The sequence below is a fragment of the Chiloscyllium punctatum genome, chromosome 39 (genome assembly GCF_047496795.1).
Source record: "Chiloscyllium punctatum isolate Juve2018m chromosome 39, sChiPun1.3, whole genome shotgun sequence".
NCBI classification, from domain to species: domain Eukaryota; kingdom Metazoa; phylum Chordata; class Chondrichthyes; order Orectolobiformes; family Hemiscylliidae; genus Chiloscyllium; species Chiloscyllium punctatum.
Genome location: NC_092777.1, coordinates 62337856 through 62360176, shown reverse-complemented (window position 1 = coordinate 62360176; position 22321 = coordinate 62337856). Strand labels below are relative to the sequence as shown.

General features: G+C 40.3%; 1 protein-coding gene across 1 annotated transcript in view; it reads left to right on the top strand.

Annotated features, from left to right (window-relative positions):
* Positions 1-22321, top strand: part of LOC140463782 (sodium-coupled monocarboxylate transporter 1-like) — a 195248-nt gene that overhangs the window by 129703 nt on the left and 43224 nt on the right. The window contains exons 8-9 of the mRNA XM_072558091.1: positions 9553-9682; positions 21550-21638. Of these exons, the coding sequence (XP_072414192.1) occupies positions 9553-9682; positions 21550-21638 (219 nt within the window). The remainder of the gene's footprint in view (positions 1-9552; positions 9683-21549; positions 21639-22321) is intronic.

Sequence of the window (22321 nt, the reverse complement as noted above, 5' to 3'; positions counted from 1 at the left end):
TTGGATGGAGGTGAGGGGGGGGAGGTATGAACGTGGGTTTTGCATTTCTTGCAGTGGCAGGAGACGAAGCCGGGAGTGGGTATGGGCTGGTGGGGGTCGTGGATCTGACAAGGGAGTCGCGGAGGGAATGGTGATTCTGAAACGCTGATAGGGGTGGGGAGGGAAATATATCCCTAGTGGTGGGGTCTGTTTGAAGTTGACAGAAGTGACAGAGGATGATGTAATGTATACGGAGATTTGTAGGGTGAAAGGTGAGGACCGGGAAGCTCTGTTCTTGTTGTGTTGGGAGGGGTAGAGTTCAAGAGCAGAGGTACGGAAAGTGGAGGAGATAAGCTGGAGGGCATTGTCAACCACGTGGGAGGAGAAGTTTCTGTCTTTGAAGAAGGAGGCCGTCTGGGATGTTTTATGGGGGAATTGGTCATCCTGGCAACAGATACGGTGGAGACCCCTGTACTTCCCATCTATCCACTCCCCACTCCTCTCCAACTTATACCTTCTCCCCCATCTTCATCTACCTATCGCATTCTCAGCTACCTTCCCCCACAGCCCCACCTCGCTCCTGTTTATCGCTCAGTCTCCCAGCTCACAAGCCACATTCCTGATGAAGGGCTATGCCCGAAACATCAATTCCGCTGCTCCTCGGATGCTGTGTGAACTGCTGTGCTTTTCCAGCACCACACTCTCGACTGCGTTAATGTGGTGTGTCCAGTTGAGTTTGTAGTCAATGATAATTCCCAGAATGTTGATAGTGGGGAATTCAGTGATAGTAACACCATTGAGTGTCAAGTGGCGGTGGTTAGATCGTGTCTTATTGGTAATGGTCATAGCCTGGAATTTGTGGTGCGAATGTTACTTGCCACTTGTCAGCCCAAGTCTGGATATTGTCCAGATTTTGTTGTATTTGAACATGACTGCTTCAGCATCTGAGAAATTGTGAATGGTGCTGAACATTGTGCAATCGTTAGCGAACACCCCCACTTCGGACCTTATGGTGAAGGTCAAGTAATTCATTAAGCAACTGAAGATGATTGGGCCTAGGAAACTAACCTGAGGAACACTTGCAGAGATATCATGGAGATGAATGACCTCCAACAACCTCAACCATCTTAATATGTGTCAGGTATGACTCAAATCACTGGGGAGTTTGCCCCCTTATACCCATTAATTCCAGTTTTGCTAGGACTCCTTAATGCCACACTTGGTTGAATGCAGCCTTGAAGTCAAGGGCTGCCACTGTCAATTCACCTCAACTGACTTGATTGCAACAGTAATTGGAAAATATTAACATGTATTTTAAAGGATATAATAGCAGATCATTCAGAATTACATAATGTAACCAAGAAAAGTCAGGATGGCTTCATGAAGTGGTAACATGCAGGATCGATAAAGGAGAAACAGGAGGCTTTTGATAAGGTACCACATTTTATGCTAGTTAATAAACTAGAAGCCAATTACTTATGTATTAATGACTTGGATAAGTGAAGTGACTGTACTACCACTAAGTTTGAAGATCACTCAAAAGTAGTTGAGAAGTAAGTGATGAGAATGAGGAACTGAGTAGGTAGAGGGATATAGACAGGGTAAGTGAATCACAGAATCCCTATAGTGTGGAAACAGGCCATTGACTCTACTCCAAACCTCCGAAGAGCATCCCACCCAGATCCATCCCCAACCTATCCCTGTAACTCTGTATTTCCCATGGCTAATCCCCTTAGCCTGCATATCCATGGATACTATGGGCAATTTTAGCATGGCCAACCCACCTAACCTGCACACCCTTGGACTGTGAGAGGAAACTGGAACACCTGGTGGAAACCCACGCAGACATGAAGAGAATGTGGAAACTCCCAAACAGACAGTTACCCAAGGCTGGAATGAAACCCAGGTGCTTGGCACTGTGAGGCAGTAATGTTAACCACTAAGCCAACGTGTCGCCCCTTTTAAAATTATGGTGCTGCCGGCATAATCACAAAAAAGCACGTCAACAGTGAGGACTTGCCTCCCCTGACCCCCTAGATGTAATATAATGTGGGAAAATATGAGGTTATGCAAAGATTTGAGAGTCCTCATACACTAGTCACAAAAACTCATAGGTTCAGCAGATAATAGAGCAGGCAAATGAAATGTTCACTTTATTTCAAGGTGAATGGAGTATATAATTAGGATGTCTTATCTAAGAAAGGTTATACTGGTATTAGAGGCAGTCCAGATCAAGTCCACTGGTAGATCCTGGATATAAACAAATTTCCTTATGAGCAGAGGTTGAGTAGATTGGTCTCGTACCTATTGGGATTTAGATAAATGGGGGCTGACCTTATTGAAACGTACAAAACTCTTAGGTGGCTTGACGGGATAGATGTGGAGCAGGTGGTTCTAGGACCATATGGCGTAATCTTAGAACCCACAAACAGATGGGAGGGATTTCTTCTCTCAGTAGGTAGCAATGTACAGAATTCTTCTCTATGGAGGGCTGTTGAGGCTGGGTTGTCAAGTATATTTTCTAGGTGAAATGAACAGATCTTTAATCAATAATGGAATCCAGGATTATGGGGAAAAGGCAGGGACCTGGAGTTGAAGATTATTAGATTATCCATGAGCTCATTGAATGGAGCAGACTGAGTGACCTGAATGACCTATTTCAGTTCCTGAGTTTATGACCTACTTTCTGAAACATCTTTCATGCAAGACACAACCTTTGGATAAATAGATTAATAATTGTCATATTATGGATGCCTCACAACCAAACACTACCCATAGGAAGCAGAACCGTTATCCATAGTAATCAAAGGATGGTAAATGGACCTCAAGAGGGCATCAATACACTGCTGAAATAGGCAAATGCTTGAATTAATCACTGAAATTGAGTGCAGAGATGTGTTAATTCATATATTTTAAGTAGAAAAAATTGAGGAATAGCAACAGAAACTAAATGGTGAAGAAACAGAGAGGCGTGGGGTGTTGTTAGCTACACCAACCTGACTTTGAAGTATATTACAATTATTTGGATGTCAAAATCATGGATCTCCCTACTTAGTAGAACTATGTTTGTCCTTATGCCACAAGGACTGAATTAGTTTAAGAAGACAGCTCACCACCACCTTCTCCAGACAGTTAGGGATGGACAATAAATGCTGACCCAGACATTGATGTCCACCTTTCCAGAATGAATAATAAAAGTTGGCAGGATAAGTTGAGAAGATTATTTTAAACAGTGTATGGAATCCTTAACATTATCTTTTAGAGTCATAAAGTATGGAAGGATGGAAGTTATGTTTGTGCAGAATGAGTTTACTGGAACAGTACCGGGATTAAGAGACTTTGGTGACATGGGAAGATTGGAGAAGCTGGCCTTGTTCTTCTAATAGCAAGAAAATTAAGAGGAGTCAAATAAAAGCAACGTACTATGGATGCCAGAGATCTGAAATAAAAACAGAAAGCACTGGAGAAGCTCAGTTATGTCTGGTTGCACCTGTGATAAGAGAAACAGGTTGGTTTCACAGGTTGGCAACTCGAGGGCTGAAGGGCCTGTACTGCGCTGTAATGTTCTATGTCCGATGTTCTAAGTATGCGAGAGTTCCTTTTCCTATTTAAGATGATGACCTCACAAGGACAGGAAGGATAACTGAAAAGGCCATAAAAAGAGCAAAGGTAAATTATGAAAGAAAACTAGCACAAAATATAAAATGGATAGCAAAAGCTTCGAAATGTACATCAAAAGGAAGAGAGCAGTTAAAGTGAATATCGGTCCTTGGGAAACACAGAAATGGCAGAATCACTAAATCAATATTTTGCTTCAGTTTTCACAGTGCAGGACACTCGTACGGTTCCAACTGTACAGGTAATGCAGAGGTTCTGAAAATGTTTGAGGAACTGAGAACAATCATCACCACTAGGGAGAAAGTAATATTGGGATTCGAGTCATACAATCATTGTTATGATACGGAGGTCGAACCTCTCAGCTAATTAAACCAAACACCCAGAAAAGCTCGCCTCGCCTCGTAATCTAGTAAAATGAATGACAGAGAATTCCTAAATTCTACTGTTTAAAGTAAAATAACAATTTATTTTCTTAACTCTTGTAGTGAACACTAAGCAACAATTATTCACAAGTCTAAATCCCTCTTTTCCTAAGTACTTACTATCTGACTCCAACTGTATAAAAATATGCTGTTCCAATAATCCACTTATTAAACATTACATTAACTTAATCTCAAGACCACACAGTCTCTATTTTCTCCGCTATCTTCAATCTTCTGGCTGCTCATCTCCCTGGGTTGTCTTCTTTCTTTTTTTTACTGCTGGTACATTTTACATGAAAAGGTATTTTCTAATTTCCTTGAGAACAAGATGTTAGATTGGCAGTTAGCTCTCTGGCTGTACAGCAATTGCTCAGTTGTTCGATGGCAGTTACTCTCCATCTAATTTTCAAAATACTGTGTTTATATACTCCCCCATGACACATTAAATTCTTATTATTTAATTGGTTTCCAGGTCTCAAAACAATAAAATTCGAATTCTTTGACTTTTGGTATCCTGGGCGTTATTTAAACAAATTGGTTACATTTGAATTGTTGTCAAAACAACAACCAAAACTCAGGTATCCATTGAACTTGCAGCATGGGTTGGTACCTGGGACTTTGATGTTTTGGCCATTTCGGAGACATGGATAGAGCAGGGACAGGAGTGGTTGTTGCAGGTTCCGGGATTTAGATGTTTTAATAAGAATGGAGAAGATGGTAAAAAAAGGGGGAGGTATGGCATTTTTAGTCAAGAAGTAAGTGAGGAATGCAGATGCTGGAGATCAGAGCTGAAAATGTGTTGCTGGAAAAGCGCAGCAGGTCAACCACATCCAAGGAACAGGAGAATCAACGTTTCGGGCATGAGCCCAAAACGTTGATTCTCCTGCTCCTTGGATGCTGCCTGACCTGCTGTGCTTTTCCAGCAACACATTTTCATCATTGTTAGTCAAGGGCAGTATTACGGTAGCAGAAAGGACGTTTGAAGACTTGTCTACTGAGGTAGTATGGGCTGAAGTTAGAAATGGAAAAGGAGAGATCACCCTGTTGGGAGTTTTCTATAGGCCTCTGAATATTTCCAGAAATGTAGAGGAAAGGATAGCAAAGATAATTCTGGAAAGGAGCGAGAGTAATAGGTTAGTTATTATGGGGGACAGTAACCTTCCAAATATTGACTAGGAATACTATAGTTCCAGTACTTTAGATGGGTCAACTTTTGTTCAATGTGTGCAGGATGGTTTCCAGACACAAAATGTAGACAAGCCAACAAGGGGCTAGGCCACATTGGATTTAGTACTGGGTAATGAACCTGGCCAGGTGTTAGATTTGGAGATAGGTGAGCACTTTGGTAATAGCGACCACAATCCGGTTATGTTTACTTTAGTGTTGGAAAAGGATAGGCATATAACACAGGGTAATAATTATTGCTGGGGAAAGGCAATTATGATGCGAGTAGGCAACATTTAGGATGCATAGGTTGGAGAAGCAAACTGCAGGGGATGGGCACAAATGAAATGTGGAGCTTATTCAAGGACTAGCTATTGCGTGTATGTACCTGTCAGATAGGGAGGAAGTGATTGAGCGAAGGAGCTGTGGTTTACTAAAGAAGTTGAATCTCTTGTTAAGAGGAAGAAGAAGGCTTATGTTAGGAGAGACGTGAAGGCTCAGTTAGGATGCTTGAGAGTTACAAGTTAACCAGGTAAGACCTAAAGAGAGAGCTAAGAAGAGGCAGGAGGGGCCATGAGAAGTTGTTGGCAAGTAGGATCAAGGAAAACCCTAAAGCTTTCTATAGATATATCAGGAATAAAAGAATGGCTAGAGAATGATTAGAGCCAATCAAGGATAGTAGTGGAAATTTATGTGTGGAGTCTGAGGAGATAGGGGAAGCTCTAAATGAATATCTTTTGTCAGTGATCACACTGGAAAAAGACAATGTTTTCGAGGAAAATACTGAAAGTCAGGCTGCTAGATTAGACAGGATTGACGTTCATAAATAGGAAGTGTTAGCATATCTGGAGAGTGTGAAAATAGATAAGTCCCCTGGGCTGGATGGGATTTATCCAAGGATTCTCTGAGAAGCCAGGGAGGAGATTGCAGAGCCTTTGGCTTTGATCTTTATCTCTTCATTGTCTACAGGAATAGTGCCAGGAGGAGAGAAAATGTTATCTGTTTGTTCAAGGTGGGGACTAGAGATAACCCTGGTAATTATAGACCAGTGAGTCTTATTTGGGTTCGGGGCAAAGTGTTGGAAAGGGTTATAAGAGATAGGATTGATAATTATCTAGAGAGGAATAAGTTGATTAGGGACAGTCAACTTGGTTTTGTGAAAGGTAAGTCATGCCTCACGAACCTTATTGAGTTCTTTGAGATGGTGACAAACAGGTGGATGAGGGTAATGCTGTTGATGTGGTGTATATGGATTTCAGTAAGGCATTTGACAAGGTTCCCCAGGGTAGATTATTGCATTAAATATGGAAGCATGGGATTGAGAATAATTTAGCAGTTTGGATTAGAAGGTGGCTAGCTGAAAGAAGACAGAGGATGGTGGTTGGTGGGAAATGTTTACACTGGAGTTCAGTTACTAGTGGTGTGCCACAAGGATCTGTTTTGGGGCCACTGCTGTTTGTCATTTTTATGAATGACCTAAATGAGGGCGTAGAAGAATGGGTTAGTAAATTTGCAGATGACACTAAGGAGTTGTGGATAGTGCTGAAGGATGTTGCAGGTTACAGAGAGACATGCATAAGTTGTATAGCTGTGGCAAATGGAGTTTAATGCAGAAAAATGTGAGGTGATTCACTTTGGAAAGAGCAACAGGAATAAAGAGTACTGGGATAATGATAAGATTCTTGGTAATGTAGGTGAGCAGAGATCTCGATGTCCATTTGCATAGATCCCTGAAAGTTGCCACCAAGGTTGATAAGGTTGTTAAGAAAGCATGGGGTGTGTTGGCTTTTCTTTGTAAAGGAATTGAGTTTCAGAGCCACGTGGTCATGCTGCAGCTGTACAAAACTCTGGTGCAGCCGCACTTGGAGTATTGCGTACAGTTCTGGTCACAGCATTAAAGGAAGGATGTGAAAGTTTTGGAAACGGTGCAGAGGACATTTACTAGGATGTTGCCCAATATGGACTGAAGCTCTTTTGAGGAAAGGCTGAGAGACTTGAGGCTGTTTTTGTTACAGAAAAGAAAGTTGAGAGATGACTTAATTGAGACATACAAGATAATCAGAGGGTTAGATAGGGTGATCAGTAAGAGCCTTTTTCCTTGGATGGTGATGGCTAGCACAAGGGGACATAGCTTTAAATTGAGGGGTGATAGATATTGGACGATGTCAGGTAGTTTCTTTACTCAGAGAGAAGGAGGGCTGTGGAATGCACTGCCTGCATCAGTAGTAGACTCACCAATTTTTAGGGCATTTAAATGGTCAATGGGTAAACATATGGATGAAAATGAAATTGTGTAGGATAGATGGGCTTCAGATGGTTTCACAGGTTGGCGCTATGTCAAGGGCTGAAGGGCCTGTACTGCACTGTTATGTTCTTTGTTAACAGTCAAATGTTACATTTGGAATAGCCTGACCTTTAGCTGGCAGCTGTGGCTGTACTTTAAAATCAGAAAAGCTCTTTCTATCTTAAAGTGACCATAGGTGCTTTTGACTTCATAATTTTGGTCCAATTCGTCCATGCAGACAAGTTCCCAGGGCCCAATGGCCTACATCCTATGCTCTTAAAGGAGTGGCAGCAGAGATAATGTTGGTTATAATATTCCAAAATTCCCTGAATATGGGAAATGTTCCAGTGGACTTGAAAAATGTTGATGTTCACACCGTTATTCAAAAAAGGAGGGAAACAGAAAGTCGGAAACTACAGACCAGTTAGTTTAACATACGTTATTGGGAAATTGTTAGAATCCATTATTAAGGAAGTAACAGCAGAACATTTCTGATGCAGTGCAATCTATCAAACTGAGCTTGACTATATGAATCATGTTTGACTAATTTGCTAGTTCTTTGAAGATATAACATGCAGTGTGGAGAATAAGGATCCTGTAGGTATAGTATGCCAGAAGGAATTTGATAAGATGCCACACAAAAGTTTATTACACAACGTAAAATCACATGGGGTTGGGAGTAATTTATTAGCTTGAGTAGAGGATTGCTTAACAACAGAAAACAGAGAGTTGGGATACATAGGTTTTTTTATTTGGAAAAATACAAGTGGAGTGCCACAGAGTTTGGTCCTTGGATCTCAGCCATCTGTACTCTACGGTTTGGATGCAGGGATAGAAGGTAATAGAGCTAAATTTGCAAATGACACTAAAATAGATGGAAAAGCAAGTTGAAATTAAGAAATAATAAATTTACAAATTGATATGTGAATAGTTATATACATATGTGTAGGTTAAGTAAATGAGCAAATATTTGGCGAATGACATTGAATATGCAGAAGTGGAGGTTATCCATTTTGGTTAGAAAAATAGAAAGGCAGCACGATACCTAAATGGAATAAACTTCAGTGTGCTTTGGTGTGGAGGGAGTTAGGTATCCTTGTGCATGATTTGCCAAAAACTAATATGCAAGTACGGCAGATAATAAGAAAAGCAAATTTTGGCATCTGTTGCTAAAGTAATAGAGTATAAAAATAGGGAAGTGTTTTTGCAACTGCATTAATGAGACTGCACCTGCAATATTGTGTACAATTTTGATCCTCTTGTTGAGGAGGGATATAGTTGCATTGGAGGCATTTTAAAGGAGTTTCACTAGATTGATTGAGATGTGGGGTTTGTCTTATGAACAGAGATTGAGCAATTTATGAGAAGATCTAATTGAGGTACATAAGATGCTAAAGGGGATTGACAAAATAGACATAGAAAGGATATTTCCTCATGTGGAGGCAATCTTGAAAAAGTGGTCATAATTTTAAAATAAGGAGTAGAAAATTTAAAGTAAAGTTAAGGCAAAAATTACCTCTCTCACAAAGTTAAGAATCTGTGAAATTCACTATCCTGGTGTCTGGTGGATGTTGGGACATTGAGTAAATTTAAGGAGGAGATAGACTAATTCTTCATTAATATAGATTGAAAGATTATAGACTGTGGGCCAGAAAGTGGAGCTGAGCCCAAGATAAGATCAGCCATGATCGTATTAAGTGATGGAGCAGGCTACAAGTTCAGCTTGGAGACTTTAATGGTTGAACAATATCAGAGCCAAAATACATACCATGATTTACAATACTAAGTGAAGAAAGTATTTCTTGAATGATATAATTTTAGCATGTTTTTTTTTGGCTAATTATTCTTGTTTTTCTTTTCTCCTGACTTACCTGAATAACTTAACCATAATTACATATTTGTAATATTCAATTACATGAATAGCATGAATTTTAACATTCACTGCAAGATTATATTGTGTCAGTCATATTTTGTTCAGATTTTAACACTGAAAAGTGTATAAATAAGCAGAGTTCATTTTGTAAGTGTCATGCAAAATGTGTAATCTTGCTGTACTTATTACCACAACTTTTTCTGATTTCACAGAGCTCTGTTTCTGAACTGGTTTGCTATGATTATTGTGCTTACAACAGCTTGCCTGTGTGGTTTAGTTTTGTATGCTGTCTATGAGACCTGTGATCCGATAAAGGCAAACAAAATTAGTAACTCCAATCAGGTGAGTAATGTTTTATTCAGTTTTACAATGAACTTAATTTGTAGCAACATTAATTTTAGCACTTGTTTTCTTTTTGTAAGTATCAGATTTTGACCTCATGATACAATTCAATTAATAACATGTAAGGTCAAATAGATATCACAAAAGTGTTCTCACTTATCATGTTCCAAGCATCACAAGTTAAGCTCAAGTGTTAACTATAGAAATTCATGAGAACAATGGTCTTATAAAGACTTGGATGTGACATTATAAGAAGATCAAAAGGATTCAAGACACTTAGGGCGCACAGTGAGGGCAGATAATTAATAAACTAATCAGACATTGACAGCATAAAATCCTGGTTCAAATGGATTGCATCTGAATGTATTAAAATAAGCTTTGGAAGAGATAATGGGAAAATATTGCATGCATAAAAATTAATTTGCAGTGGGAATATTGCCTTGGAACCACCAACTTGTGTGGTTCGTAAAAAAGTAGAAACAACATGCCAAAGGGATTATGGACCAATAATAGACCAGTCATTGGAAAGATAATGGACTCCTCAAAAAATGTTAGGAGGATGTGAGGACTGCAGATGCTGGAGATCAAGAATCGAAAAGTGTGGCACTGGAAAAGCACAACCAGTCAGGCAGCATCCAAGGAGCAGGAGATCAACATTTCAAGCAAAACCTCTTCATCAGGAATGAGTGGGTGACCCAAGGGGGTTGAGAGATAAATGGGAGGGGGGGGGGGTGGTGTGTGGAGCTTGGGGGTAAGGTAGATGGGAATGTGATAGGTAGATTAAGATAGGGGTGAAGGCGATAGGTCAGAGAGGAGGGTGGAACGGATAGGTGGGAAGGAAGATGGACAGGTAGGACTATTCAAGAGGACAGTGTCAAGTTAGAGGGTTGAATCTGGGATAGGGTGGGGGAGGGGAAATGAGGAAACTGGTGAAATCCACATTGATGCCATGTCGTTGGAGGGTCCCAAGGAGGAAGATGAGGCATTCTTCCTCCAGGTGTCAGGTGGCTAGAGTTTGATAGTGGAGGATGCCCAGGATTTGCATGACCTTGGCGAATTGGGAGGGGGAGGTAAAGTGTTCAGCCACAGGGCGATGGGGTTGTTAAGTGTGTGTCTCCTAGAGATGTTCTCTGAAACGTTCTGCAAGTTGGCGTCCTGTCTCCCCAGTGTAGAGGAGATCACATTGAGAGCAATTGTGGAAGGATCCTTTGGGGCCTTGGACGAAGTTGAGGCTAGAGGTGTGGGTGCAGGTTTTGCACTTCTTGCGGTGGCAAGGAAATGTTGTACTTCCACACATTTCATCTACTGTGTCTCCCCTATATTTGGGAGACAGGACGCCAACTTGCGGAGCGTTTCAGAGAATGTATCTGGGACACTTGCACTAAACAACCCCATCGATCTGTGGCTGAACACTTTAACTCCTCCTCCCACTCCACCAAGGACATGCAAGTCCTGGGCCTCCTCCGCCGTCAAACTCTAGCCACCCAATGCCTTGAGGAAGAATGTCTTATCTTCCGCCTTAGGACCCTCCAACCACACAGGATTAACGTGGTCCCCCAACATTCCTGATGAAGAGCTTATGCTTGAAACGTTGACTCTCCTGCTCCTTAGATGATACCTGACCAGCTGTGCTTTTCCAGCACCACACTCTTCAACTCCTCAAAAAATGTTGCAGAAATACATCTAGAAAACAAAAATAAAAAAAAGTTGATTATATAGATTTTAAAACTGAAGATCATGCTTGACTCCAAGTTTATTTAACTCTTTTAAGAAGTAACATGAAGAGAAGATATGGATAATGTAGGTTGTGCAATATATCGGATGTTCAAAAAGCCTTTGATATTGTCCTGCCTTGTGGACTTATCACTATTGCCAGAACATTAATAAACCCAGTGGACAGTTAATGGCATGGATAGCAAACAAGACAGAAAATCCAACGAACATGTGTATTAGCAGCTGAAGCCGACCATTTCGCTTCTTGAGTCTACTTCATCATTCAACAATCATGATCTGTTTGTGTTGTGATTTGAATTTCACACTCCCATTTACCCCAATAAACTTTGACTGTGACCTGACAAGAATCTGTCTAACTTTACTTTTAAATATTCAATGACCCTGCTTCCACCACCTTCTAGGAAGAAGAGTCCCAAAGTTACCCAACCTGCTGAGAGAGAAAAAACTTCTTGTTTTTATTCAAAAGGTTGAGTGCACATTTTAAAATAGTATCCTCCAGTTCTGGACTTACACCTTGTCAAGACCATTCAGGGTCAATCTCTTCAACCAACCTTCTCTGAATTCCAGTAGAAACAATCCAATTTGTCCAAACTGTCCTTATAAAACAACCCACTCACTACAAATATCAATTAAATAAATTTCCTTTGAACACCCTCTACCCTTCCTTAAATAAAAAGACCACAAAAATGCACCCAATGTTGGAAATGTGATTTTTTATGTTTAATTCACAGTCTATTTAGTATGAATGAAAGGTGAATACATGTAATGACAAATTGTATGTAGTAGTGTTTGGGAACTAAAAGTAGAATTTTGAAATTTGCTGATAGTGCTGTATTAGGGGATGCTGAATGTTCAGAGGAAGATTATGCCAAAATGCAGAAAAACATTAATCAACTTGCAAAATGGGCAAGAAATTGGCAACTTAACATTAATTTAATGGGTGTGAGGTAATGCATTTTCATAGGTAAAATAAGGATACTACAGCACAATATCACAGTGGTAATTTAGCAGATTTGCAATCAAGAGGCCAGAGACAGGAGTTCAAATTCCACCAATGAATCTGGGCAAATTGTAAATTCCATTGGAGAATTTGGAATAAAATATTGGTGTCAGTAATGATAATAAGGAAACAAATGGATCATGTTAAAAGTCAACAAATGCTGGAGATCACAGCAGGTCAGACACAATCCATGGAGAGAAAGCAAGCTAACATTTCGAGTCTAGATGACTGATGAAGAGTCATCTAGACTCCAAATATTAGCTTTCTTTCTTTCCATGGATGCTGTCTGACCTGCTGTAATCTCCAGCATTCGTTGTTTTTAGTACAGATTCCAGCATCTGCAGTAATTTGCTCCTACATATTAAAAACCAACCTTGTTCACTAATGCCCTTCAAGGAAGTAAATTTGTCTATTCTGGCCTGTGTGTGACTCCAGACCCATTGCAACACGGTTGACCTTCTGCGATGGCTTAGCAAACCATTTATTTTCATCAAAAAGCTTCAGAAGTGTTGGATAAGAATAAAATTGAATGAACCACCTTGCAAAACCTGTCTTACTGACAGGAAGACTCACCAGAATGGTGACACAGAAGTATACAGTTGACAAATCACAATATTGACTACAGGTCCCATGGAGTCTCATGCCATTAGTTCAAATAAATACAAATACATAAATATACTAATTGTAACTACTAACTACCCTCCCTCAGCTGACAAATTTGGATTCCTACATGCAGAACACTAGTTGAAAGAAGCACTGAGTGTAGTGAGAATACAGAATATATGTGTGTGGTGGATTTTGATATCTTTAGGTAGTCAATAACATGGTATCAATGTCATTGAACCAGCAATACAGAGGTCCATGTAAATGCTCTGGGATCATGGATTCAAATCCCACCATGCAGCTATTGGGATTTAAATTCAATTAATAAATCTGGACAATGATGCTAGTGTCAACAGTGGTGACTATGAATTATTACTGATTCTGTTACAAAGGCACTTGATACTTAATATTTCTTGGAGGACTTAAGTTTTGAAGGATTGTAGAAAATTAGATTTATTACAAGTTTTGTAGAAATATAATGATTGCTGAATGTCTGGAAAAACCCATCTGGTTCACTCATGCCCTTTAGGGAAGTAAACTACTGTTCCTACCTGGTCCGGACCGCATGTGACTCCAGACCCACAGCAACCTAATGGTAAGGTCCTAGGGAGTGTTGCTGAACAAAGAGACCTTGGAGTGCAGGTTCATAGCTCCTCGAAAGTAGAGTCACAGGTAGATAGGATAGTGAAGAAGGCATTTGGTATGTTTTCCTTTATTGGTCAGAGTATTGAGTACAGGAGTTGGGAGGTCATGTTGCGGCTGTACTGGACATTGGTTAGGCCACTTCTGAAATATTGCGTGCAATTCTTGTCTCCTTCCTATCAGAAGGATGTTGTGAAACTTGAAAGGGTTCAGAAAAGATTTACAAGGATGTTGCCAGGATTGGGGGATTTGAGCTATAGGGATAGGTTGAATATGATTGGGCTGTTTTCCCTGGTGCGTCAGAGGCTGAGGGGTAACCTTACAGAGTTTTATAAAATCATGAGGGACATAGACAAAATCTTTTCTCTGGGGTGGGAGAGTTCAGAACTAGAGGGCATAGGCTTAGGTGGTTGTCACCTGATGAAGGAGCAGTGCTCCGAAAGCTAGTGCTTCCAATTAAACCTGTTGGACTATAACCTGGTGTTATGTGATTTTTAACTTTGTACACCCCAAATTTAGCAGTAGTTGACATGCTCAATCACTTCTCACTGCTCATGCCCCAATAAAATTTTTACTTTCTCCTATCCTGGTTGTTCTCTTTATAGCACTTGCCATGTTTGCTTTACTAAGTCCAACTGATGTGAAAGAAGCGTTGTTATATAAGTTTATGCATAGGGATTGGTTTAATCTTGTATGTTGATTTTTCATTTAGAAATAGCTTGTAGACTTGTGATATAGCTCGAAATAAAATGGTTGAAGTCCTTCATTTTCAGGATTGTTCAGGGTTTGGATGACATTTAACAGTCAGAAGCTTTATTGTTGTGGACACTTTTATATGAATAGGAATGGTTAACAAGGGGTCAATGGTATCCAGAATGATAGGGTAGCCTTATATCATGGACAAACTTACAATATTCTGCAGATATATTCAAAAACTGAAATATAGCGTCATTTTAAGGGATGATTGTGTGTGCTTAGATCTCCATAAAGATTTTAAGCCTTTCTTTGCAATTCCCTGCAGCACATATAATATAATTGACAAAGGTTACATTCCCTAATCAGAGCAAAAGTTGATAATGTTATTTATTTCTTGGCATGACTGGCTTTCAACTTTCAGATCAAGTCTCATTTAAACCCTGAAGGTTATTTACAGCCAAATATTGGTGTCAAGTTCGAGAATCTCACAATGTATACTTGAAAGTACTGTATGTGATGGAAAACACATTTTGCCATTCATCATTAGATTTGGCTGGAGCAGACTGAGAGTTATTTGTTTTTTTTCCTTCACTGCCAAATTGATAATTACTTCGTGATCATCTTTAAATTCAAAAAGGTCCCCCGGATTATTTTCTGCATTGTCTTCTTAAACCACTTTTCTCCCATTCTTTGCCCTCCTCAAAACAACTGCAATGTGCTTATAGATCTGAAAACAGACCAGTCAGTCTTACGTCTGTGGTCAGCAAAGTTTTGGAAAGAATTCTGAGGGATAGGATTTATGACTATTTGACAAAGCACAGTGTGATTAAAGGCAGTCAGCATGGCTTTGTGAGAGGCAGATCAAGCCTCACAAACCTTATTGAGTTCTTTGAGGAGGTTTCAAGACAGGTCGACAATGGTCGAGCAGTGGATGTGGTGTATATGGACTTCAGCAAGGCATTTGATAGGGTTCCCCATGGTAGGCTCATTCATAAAGTCAGGAAGTATGGGATGCAGGGAGATTTGGCTATCTGGATTCAGAATTGGCTGGCTGACAGAAGGCAGAGAGTGATTGTGGATGGAAAGTATTCTGCCTGGAGGTCAGTGTTGAGTGGGGTCCCGCAGGCTCTGTTCTTGGGCCTCTGCTCTTTGTAGTTTTTGTAAATGACTTGGATGAGGAGGTTGAGGAGTGGGTTAGTAAATTTGCCAATGACACAAAGGTTGGAGGTGTCGTCGATAGTATAGAGGGCCACTGAAAGCTGCAGCGTAACATAGACAAGATGCAGAGCTGGGCTGAGAAATGACAGATGGAGTTCAACCTGGATAAATGCAAAGTGATGCGTTTTGGAAGGTCGAACTCGAATTTTGAATATAGGATTAAAGACAGGATTCTTGGCTGTGTGGAGGAACAGAGGGATCTGGGTGTGCAAGTACATAGATCCCTCAAAGTTGCCACTCAAGTGGATAGGATTGTTAAGAAAGCATATGGTGTCTTGGCTTTCATTAATGAGTTTAAGAGCCACGAGGTTTTGCTGCAGCTCTACAAGTCCCTGGTGAGACCACACTTGGAATATTGTGTCCAGTTCTGGTCACCCTACTATAGGAAAGATACAGAGGCTTTGAAGAGGGTACAAAGAAGGTTTACCAGGATGCTGCCTGGGCTGGAGAGCTTGCCTTATGAAGAAACATTGAATAAGCTTGGACCTTTCTCTCTGGAGAGAAGAAGGGAGAGAGGAGACCTGATCAAGGCGTACAAAATAATGAGAGGAATAGATAGAGTTAATAGCCAGAGACTTTTCCCCAGGGCAGGATTGACTGGTACGAGAAGTCATAGTTTGAAGATATTAGGAGGAAGGTATAAAGGAGATGTTAGAGGTAGGTTCTTTACACAGAGAGTTGTGAATGCATGGACTGCGTTGCCAGCTGTGGTGGGGGAAGCAAAGTCATTGGAGACATTTAAGTGACTGCTGGACATGCACATGGATAGCAGTGAGTTGAGGGGTGCGGAGGTTAAGTTCTATATTTTAAATTAGGATTAAATCTCGGCACAACATCATGGGCCAAAGGGCCTGCTCTGTGCTGTACTTTCCTATGTTCTAAAACAACAAATGCTGCAGATCACGGTGGATCAGAGCATCCATAGAGAGAGAGGAAGCTAACGTTTCAAGTCTGACCAGCTGTGATATCCTGTATTTGTTTTCAGTACAGATTCCAGCATCTTCAGTAACTTGTTCCTACATTGTGCTTGTGGACCACTTTGCCATTAAAATTGAGACCATCCAAATTTCATCTGTGATCAAATTCTAAATCACACCTCCTTACGGTGGCATGGTACAGTGGTTAGCACTGCTACCTTACAGTGCTAAGGATCCAGGTTGATTCCAGCCTTGGCTGACTTTCTGTGTGGAATTTGCACATTCTTCCTATGTATGTGTGACTTTCCTCCCACAATCCAAAGATGTGATGGTTAGGTGGATTGGCCATGCTAAATTGCCCTGTAGCTTTCAGGGATGTGCAGGCTAGGTGGGTTAACTGTGATAAGTGTGGGAAAAGGGTGAGTTGCTGTTTAGAGGGTTGGTGCAGACTTGATGGGCTAAATGACTTCTACCTGTACTTTAGGGATTCTCTTATTCTATCTGTAGGGTCGTTGAACATTTTAAAAGTAGTACTGGATAGATTATTGTCAGGTCAGAGAATCAAAAATATCAGTCTGTAAAATTAAAACACGTGGCGTTAGAGTAGTGTACTGAGATGGATGGAGAATTGGTTGGTTAGATCAGTTGGCTGGATTACTGATTTGCAATACAAAGTTCAATTCCCATACTGGCTGAGGTTACTATAAAGGACATTCCTTCTCAACCTCTCCCCTCACTTGAAGCATCAAGTGACCCTCAGGTTAAATCACTACTAGTTGTTTCTCTGCAATGAGAGAGCAGCCATCTGGTCTGATTGGGCTCTGGTGACTTTACCTTATACTTCTAAATTGAACTAGCATTTGATGTAACACTTTGAAGAAGAGTTTCTGTAAATTCAATCAAGATGGGTAGAAGCAGGTCAAGACTTCATGGTGGGTCACACATGGATGTGAGTGAGCAAGATCTGCACCAGAATCAATTTAATTTGTTTTTGGGCTTGCCAAAGGTGAGAATATCACAGTAAATTTTATTAATTAGATCTTCAGCCTGATGTGGTCTCAACATGACAGGGTGCCACTGCAAGATCACATTTCTTCACAGGATAAAGAACTTGTGTACTGCTATCAAACAACAGCTATGCCCAAACCTACAATAACATCTTATATGTAATGGATGTAATGAAATTTTCCAAGGTACTTGATCATGCACTCTTAATGGTCTCCTATATTCTATTCTGATTAAATGTGAGGTCATCTAAACCTCTGCTGCCTGGGTCTTAATTCCCACATCGTCCCACTCCCATCGCACCCCTGTGGTCACTGAACTACATTTGTACCATGCACATTTGTACCATCTTCATTTTAAAATGCACATCCTTGTATTCTCAATCTTCCAAGGCCTCCTCACCCAGTCTGGAATTTCTTCCAACTTCACATTCTTGAGATATCTGTACTCCTCTTAACACTGTTTATTTTGCTTCGTTATTTCTAAACTCTCCACTATTTGTGTTGTGTCATCAATTGTCAAAGCTTCTAGAGTCATAGAGTTGTACAGCATGAAACAGATCCTTCAGTCCAACTTGTCCATGCTGACCAGATATCTTAAATTAATCTAGTCCCATTTGCCAGCATTTGGCCCACATCCCAATAAATCCTTCTGATTCATGTCCCCATTCAGATGCCTTTTATGTCTTACCCCTTTCACCCTAAACCTATGCTCTCTGGTTTTGGAATTCCCCTAACTAGGGAAAAATACCTTGGCTATTCACCCTATCCATGCTGCACATGATTTTATAAATCTTTACAAGGTCACCTCTTAATCTCTGACACTCAAAGCAAAATAGCCTCAGCCTATTCAGCCTCTCCAAACAGCTCAAACCCTCCAACCCCAGCAACATCCTTGTAAATCTTCTCTGCACCCTTTCCAGTTTCACAACACCTTTCCTAAAGCAGGGAGAACAGAATTAAACACAGTATAGTAGCACCTCAATTTACGAACTTAATCTGTTTTGGGACCCAGTTCGCGAACCGAAAAGTTCGCGAACTGAATCAATTTTTCCCATAGTTCAGATAGTGAAAGAATACCTGGGCTTAGCAACGAATGCTGTTCACAGTGTACACGCCAAAGATGAACTGAATGAGATCACACAGGGCACGAGAGCTTTTGCATTCAACAAGCGCGTAGCAAAGCAGAACAATGAAACCACGTGGTCGCACACAGGCTTTTTGCGTTCGTACCTTTGCTTGTACCTTGACTTTGTACGTACATTGAAGCAAACTTTTACGTACAATCCTGTTCGTAAACCGATTTGTTCGTGAACGGAGCCGTTCGTATGTCGAGGTGCTACTGTATTCCAAAAGTGGCCTAGCCAATGTTCTGTACAGCCGCAACATGACATCCTGACCCCTACACACAATGCACTAACCAATAAAGGCAAGTGGGCCAAATGCCTTTTTCACTACCCTGTCTACCTGTGACTCCACCTTCAAGGAACTATGAACTAGCACTCCAAGTTCAGCAACACTCCTCAGGAACCAACCATTAAATGCATAAATCATGCCCTGATTTGCCTTACCAAAAAGTAACAACCACACATTTATCTAAATGAAACTCCACCTGCCACTCTTTGACCTGTTGGCCCATCTGATTAAGGTCCCTATGTACTCTGAGATAATCTTCTTCACTTTCCACTATGCCACCAATGTTGGTGTCATCTGCAAAATTACTACACCTTCCTCTTATATTACATCTAAATCATTTATATATGTAAGTGACAAAAAGCAGTGGACCCAGCACCTAACCTTGTGGCACACTGCTGGTCACATGCCTCCAGCCTGAAAAACAACCCTCTCTCACCAGCCTCTATCTCCTACTTTCAAATCAATTTTGTATCCAAATGGATTCCATGTGATCTAACCTTCCTCACCAGACTACCATGTGGAACCTTGACAAATGCTTTGCTGAAATCCATGAAGACAATCGCTCTACTTCATCAGTCTTCTTTGTTGCTTGTTCAAAACATTCAATCAAGTCAGTGAGACAAGACTTCTCATGCATAAAGCCATGTTGACTATCCCTAATCAGTTACTGCCTTTCCAAATGCATGTAGATCCTGTCCCTCAGAGTTCCCTTCAATAACTCACCCATCACTGATGCCAGGCTCGCCGGTCTGTAATTTTCTGGCTTTTTCTTACCACCTTTCTTAAATTGTGGAAACACATTAGCCACCCTCTAGTCTTCTGGCACCTCACCCATGGCTATCGATGATACAAATATCTCAGCAAGGGGCCCATTAGTCACTTTTCTAGTTTCCCGCAATTCTAATTTTGAAACTCCCTGTTCACATCTTTCTACATTCATTTCCTCCTTGAAGATACTCCTTAATGTGTAGCTTTGACCAAGGTTTTGGTTACTCTCTCTCAATACCTTCTCATTGGTTTAGTACATTCTTTGTCCTACAATGCTCCTCTGAAATTCCTTGCGAAGTTTCATAACTTTCAAGGTGCTATATAAATAAAGAGGTTGTTGGTTATGATGTGCACTGTTGCAAACCCCCTCCCCCAACAAAAGGACAAAAACAAAATTTGTCTTGGGAAAGAATTGGAACTTGGAATGGCACCCTCCCATCTTGAGATTAGGTCAAGATTTAATTTGTGAATTGCCTTGTCATGTTCTTTCCATTGACAGGCTCAGATTGATTACTTTGCAAATCCTGCTCCCTGAGGTCTACACGTGACCTAGCATGACACCTTTACCTGCTTCCAACTCACTTTGATTCAATGTGCAAACCTCCTTCACTGTCGTTGGGTCAAAATCCTGGAATTCCCTTCCTAAGGACAATGTGGGCCAACCTACAGAATGTGGGCTGCAGCAGTTCAAGAAGTCAGCTCACCACCGCCTTCACAAGGGCAACTAGGGACAGGCAATAAATGCTGGCTAGCCAGTAACTTACACATCCCATGAATGAATTAAAAAAAACTAGAAATACTAGTTGGAAGTCTCTTCTACATCAGAATTCTCTGTCAAGATGAAGTGCACTTAGGATTTTGCCTGCTGAGTGAATGTTGCTGAGTGCAGGTTCATTCTTCTGTATAATCTGGGAATCTGCAGATATGTTACTGAATGTTTTCCACAAAAATGTTCATAATACCATTATTGCAACATACTGTGTTTGTGTGGAGAATTGCCATTGAAGGTCTGCAACCTTCCATCTATACAGCTGGTACAACAGCCATGGTTGCTTTTGTTTTAGGTATTAGGAAACATTCTAGTACTTAACAGGTATCAAATACTTTGCATGTAGGATGGTCTTTTTGCTGTTGATACAGTTGTCAGGGAAAATTAAGTTAACATCCAGTTTCTGGTCTTGAGAAGAGTCTTGTGGCACATGGTAGTGACTGTTCCCTGGGCCAGCAGGTATGAGTTCAACTCCTTTCTTAGAACTGATGGCCATAGGAATATGTCCAAGCAGGCTAATTAACTTTAAGGGTTCTTGCGGTGTAGTGGTAATGGTCCTGTTGCAGCACCTGAAGGGTTTGATTCAAGTTTTGACTGTCACAGAAGTCATTCATAACATGTCTGAATAGGTTTACTGAAAAGTACTTTTAAATGTATGATCTGTATCAAAGTCCGAGCAGCTAATTATTTTTTGTTTCGGCAGTCTTGGCATCCATTGTTCAGAAAATAAGAATCTTTTGAGCTCCAACGCTTAATGTAGCGAGGAGTATAAAAGGAGAAACAATTTTATGTTGATAAATGTTTTTCTAAATAACATTAGCAAATGAAAGAAGATTTTCCACTCGGAGCAAATGCATATCTACAGCTTTATTAATTTTAATGACCAGAAGATTATAAGCTGAGACATGATGTGTAGTTCTAGAATGTGGCAGGTGCACTAAATTGACAAATCTCTCCCAATTTCAAAATTTTCCCAAAACTACTTAGATAAATTAATTCTTACCAAATGTAGAATAATCATAAAAGCAACCACAAACTGTAATATAAATGTAATGGTTCTTTCTTAATTTGTTTATTTTTAATTCTGTATTTTTTCAAAGCTGATGCCATTACTGGTAGTTGAAACTTTGAATCAGGTGCCAGGAGTTTCTGGACTCTTTGTTGCTGGTGCATATTGTGGCACATTAAGGTAGGTAACATGCTTCAACAGGAGATCGCAGTTTATCATCTCTATGAATCATTGACATTAATCATACTGAACAAGGAAGAAAATAAGTTACTTAGACAATTCAGACAGAATTTATTTGGAATTGTGGAAACAACTACTCTGTGTGGGAGGTCAAACTCATACATCACATATACTGTTACTACTAGTTGCATTAAGTTTCACTTAATATCAGCTTTGCAATTCCAAACAAGGTCAAGCTATTTACATTCATGCAGCTCAACAATATTAGCCAAAGTTATTCAACAATTAGATGCTTGCACAGATATGGTCATTTGGGATTTAAATGCTCTCTGGAAACTCTCACATCTGCAGTTATGGTACAACACCTGCCCAACTATATCACTTTAACTTAATAATAATTTGGTTAGTGACTTTATTGAATTATTAACTATTTGTTTCCTGGGTGAACAAAAAACACTCACCGTATTGGAAATAAGGCAGAAAAGAATTGGAAGGATAGTTAGAGGAGCTCCAAATCTGTAAAGAGTACACTTAAACTAGAATGCTTTGGTGAAGACAGTTACTTGTTTGCGTTTCCATCTTGTATCTTCATTACTTGTGAGTGGGACAATCCCAAACACTCGCATTTCCATTTTCTCAAGAGAATTAAAACCTTTAACTCAGTTGTGATTTGTCTATCTTTT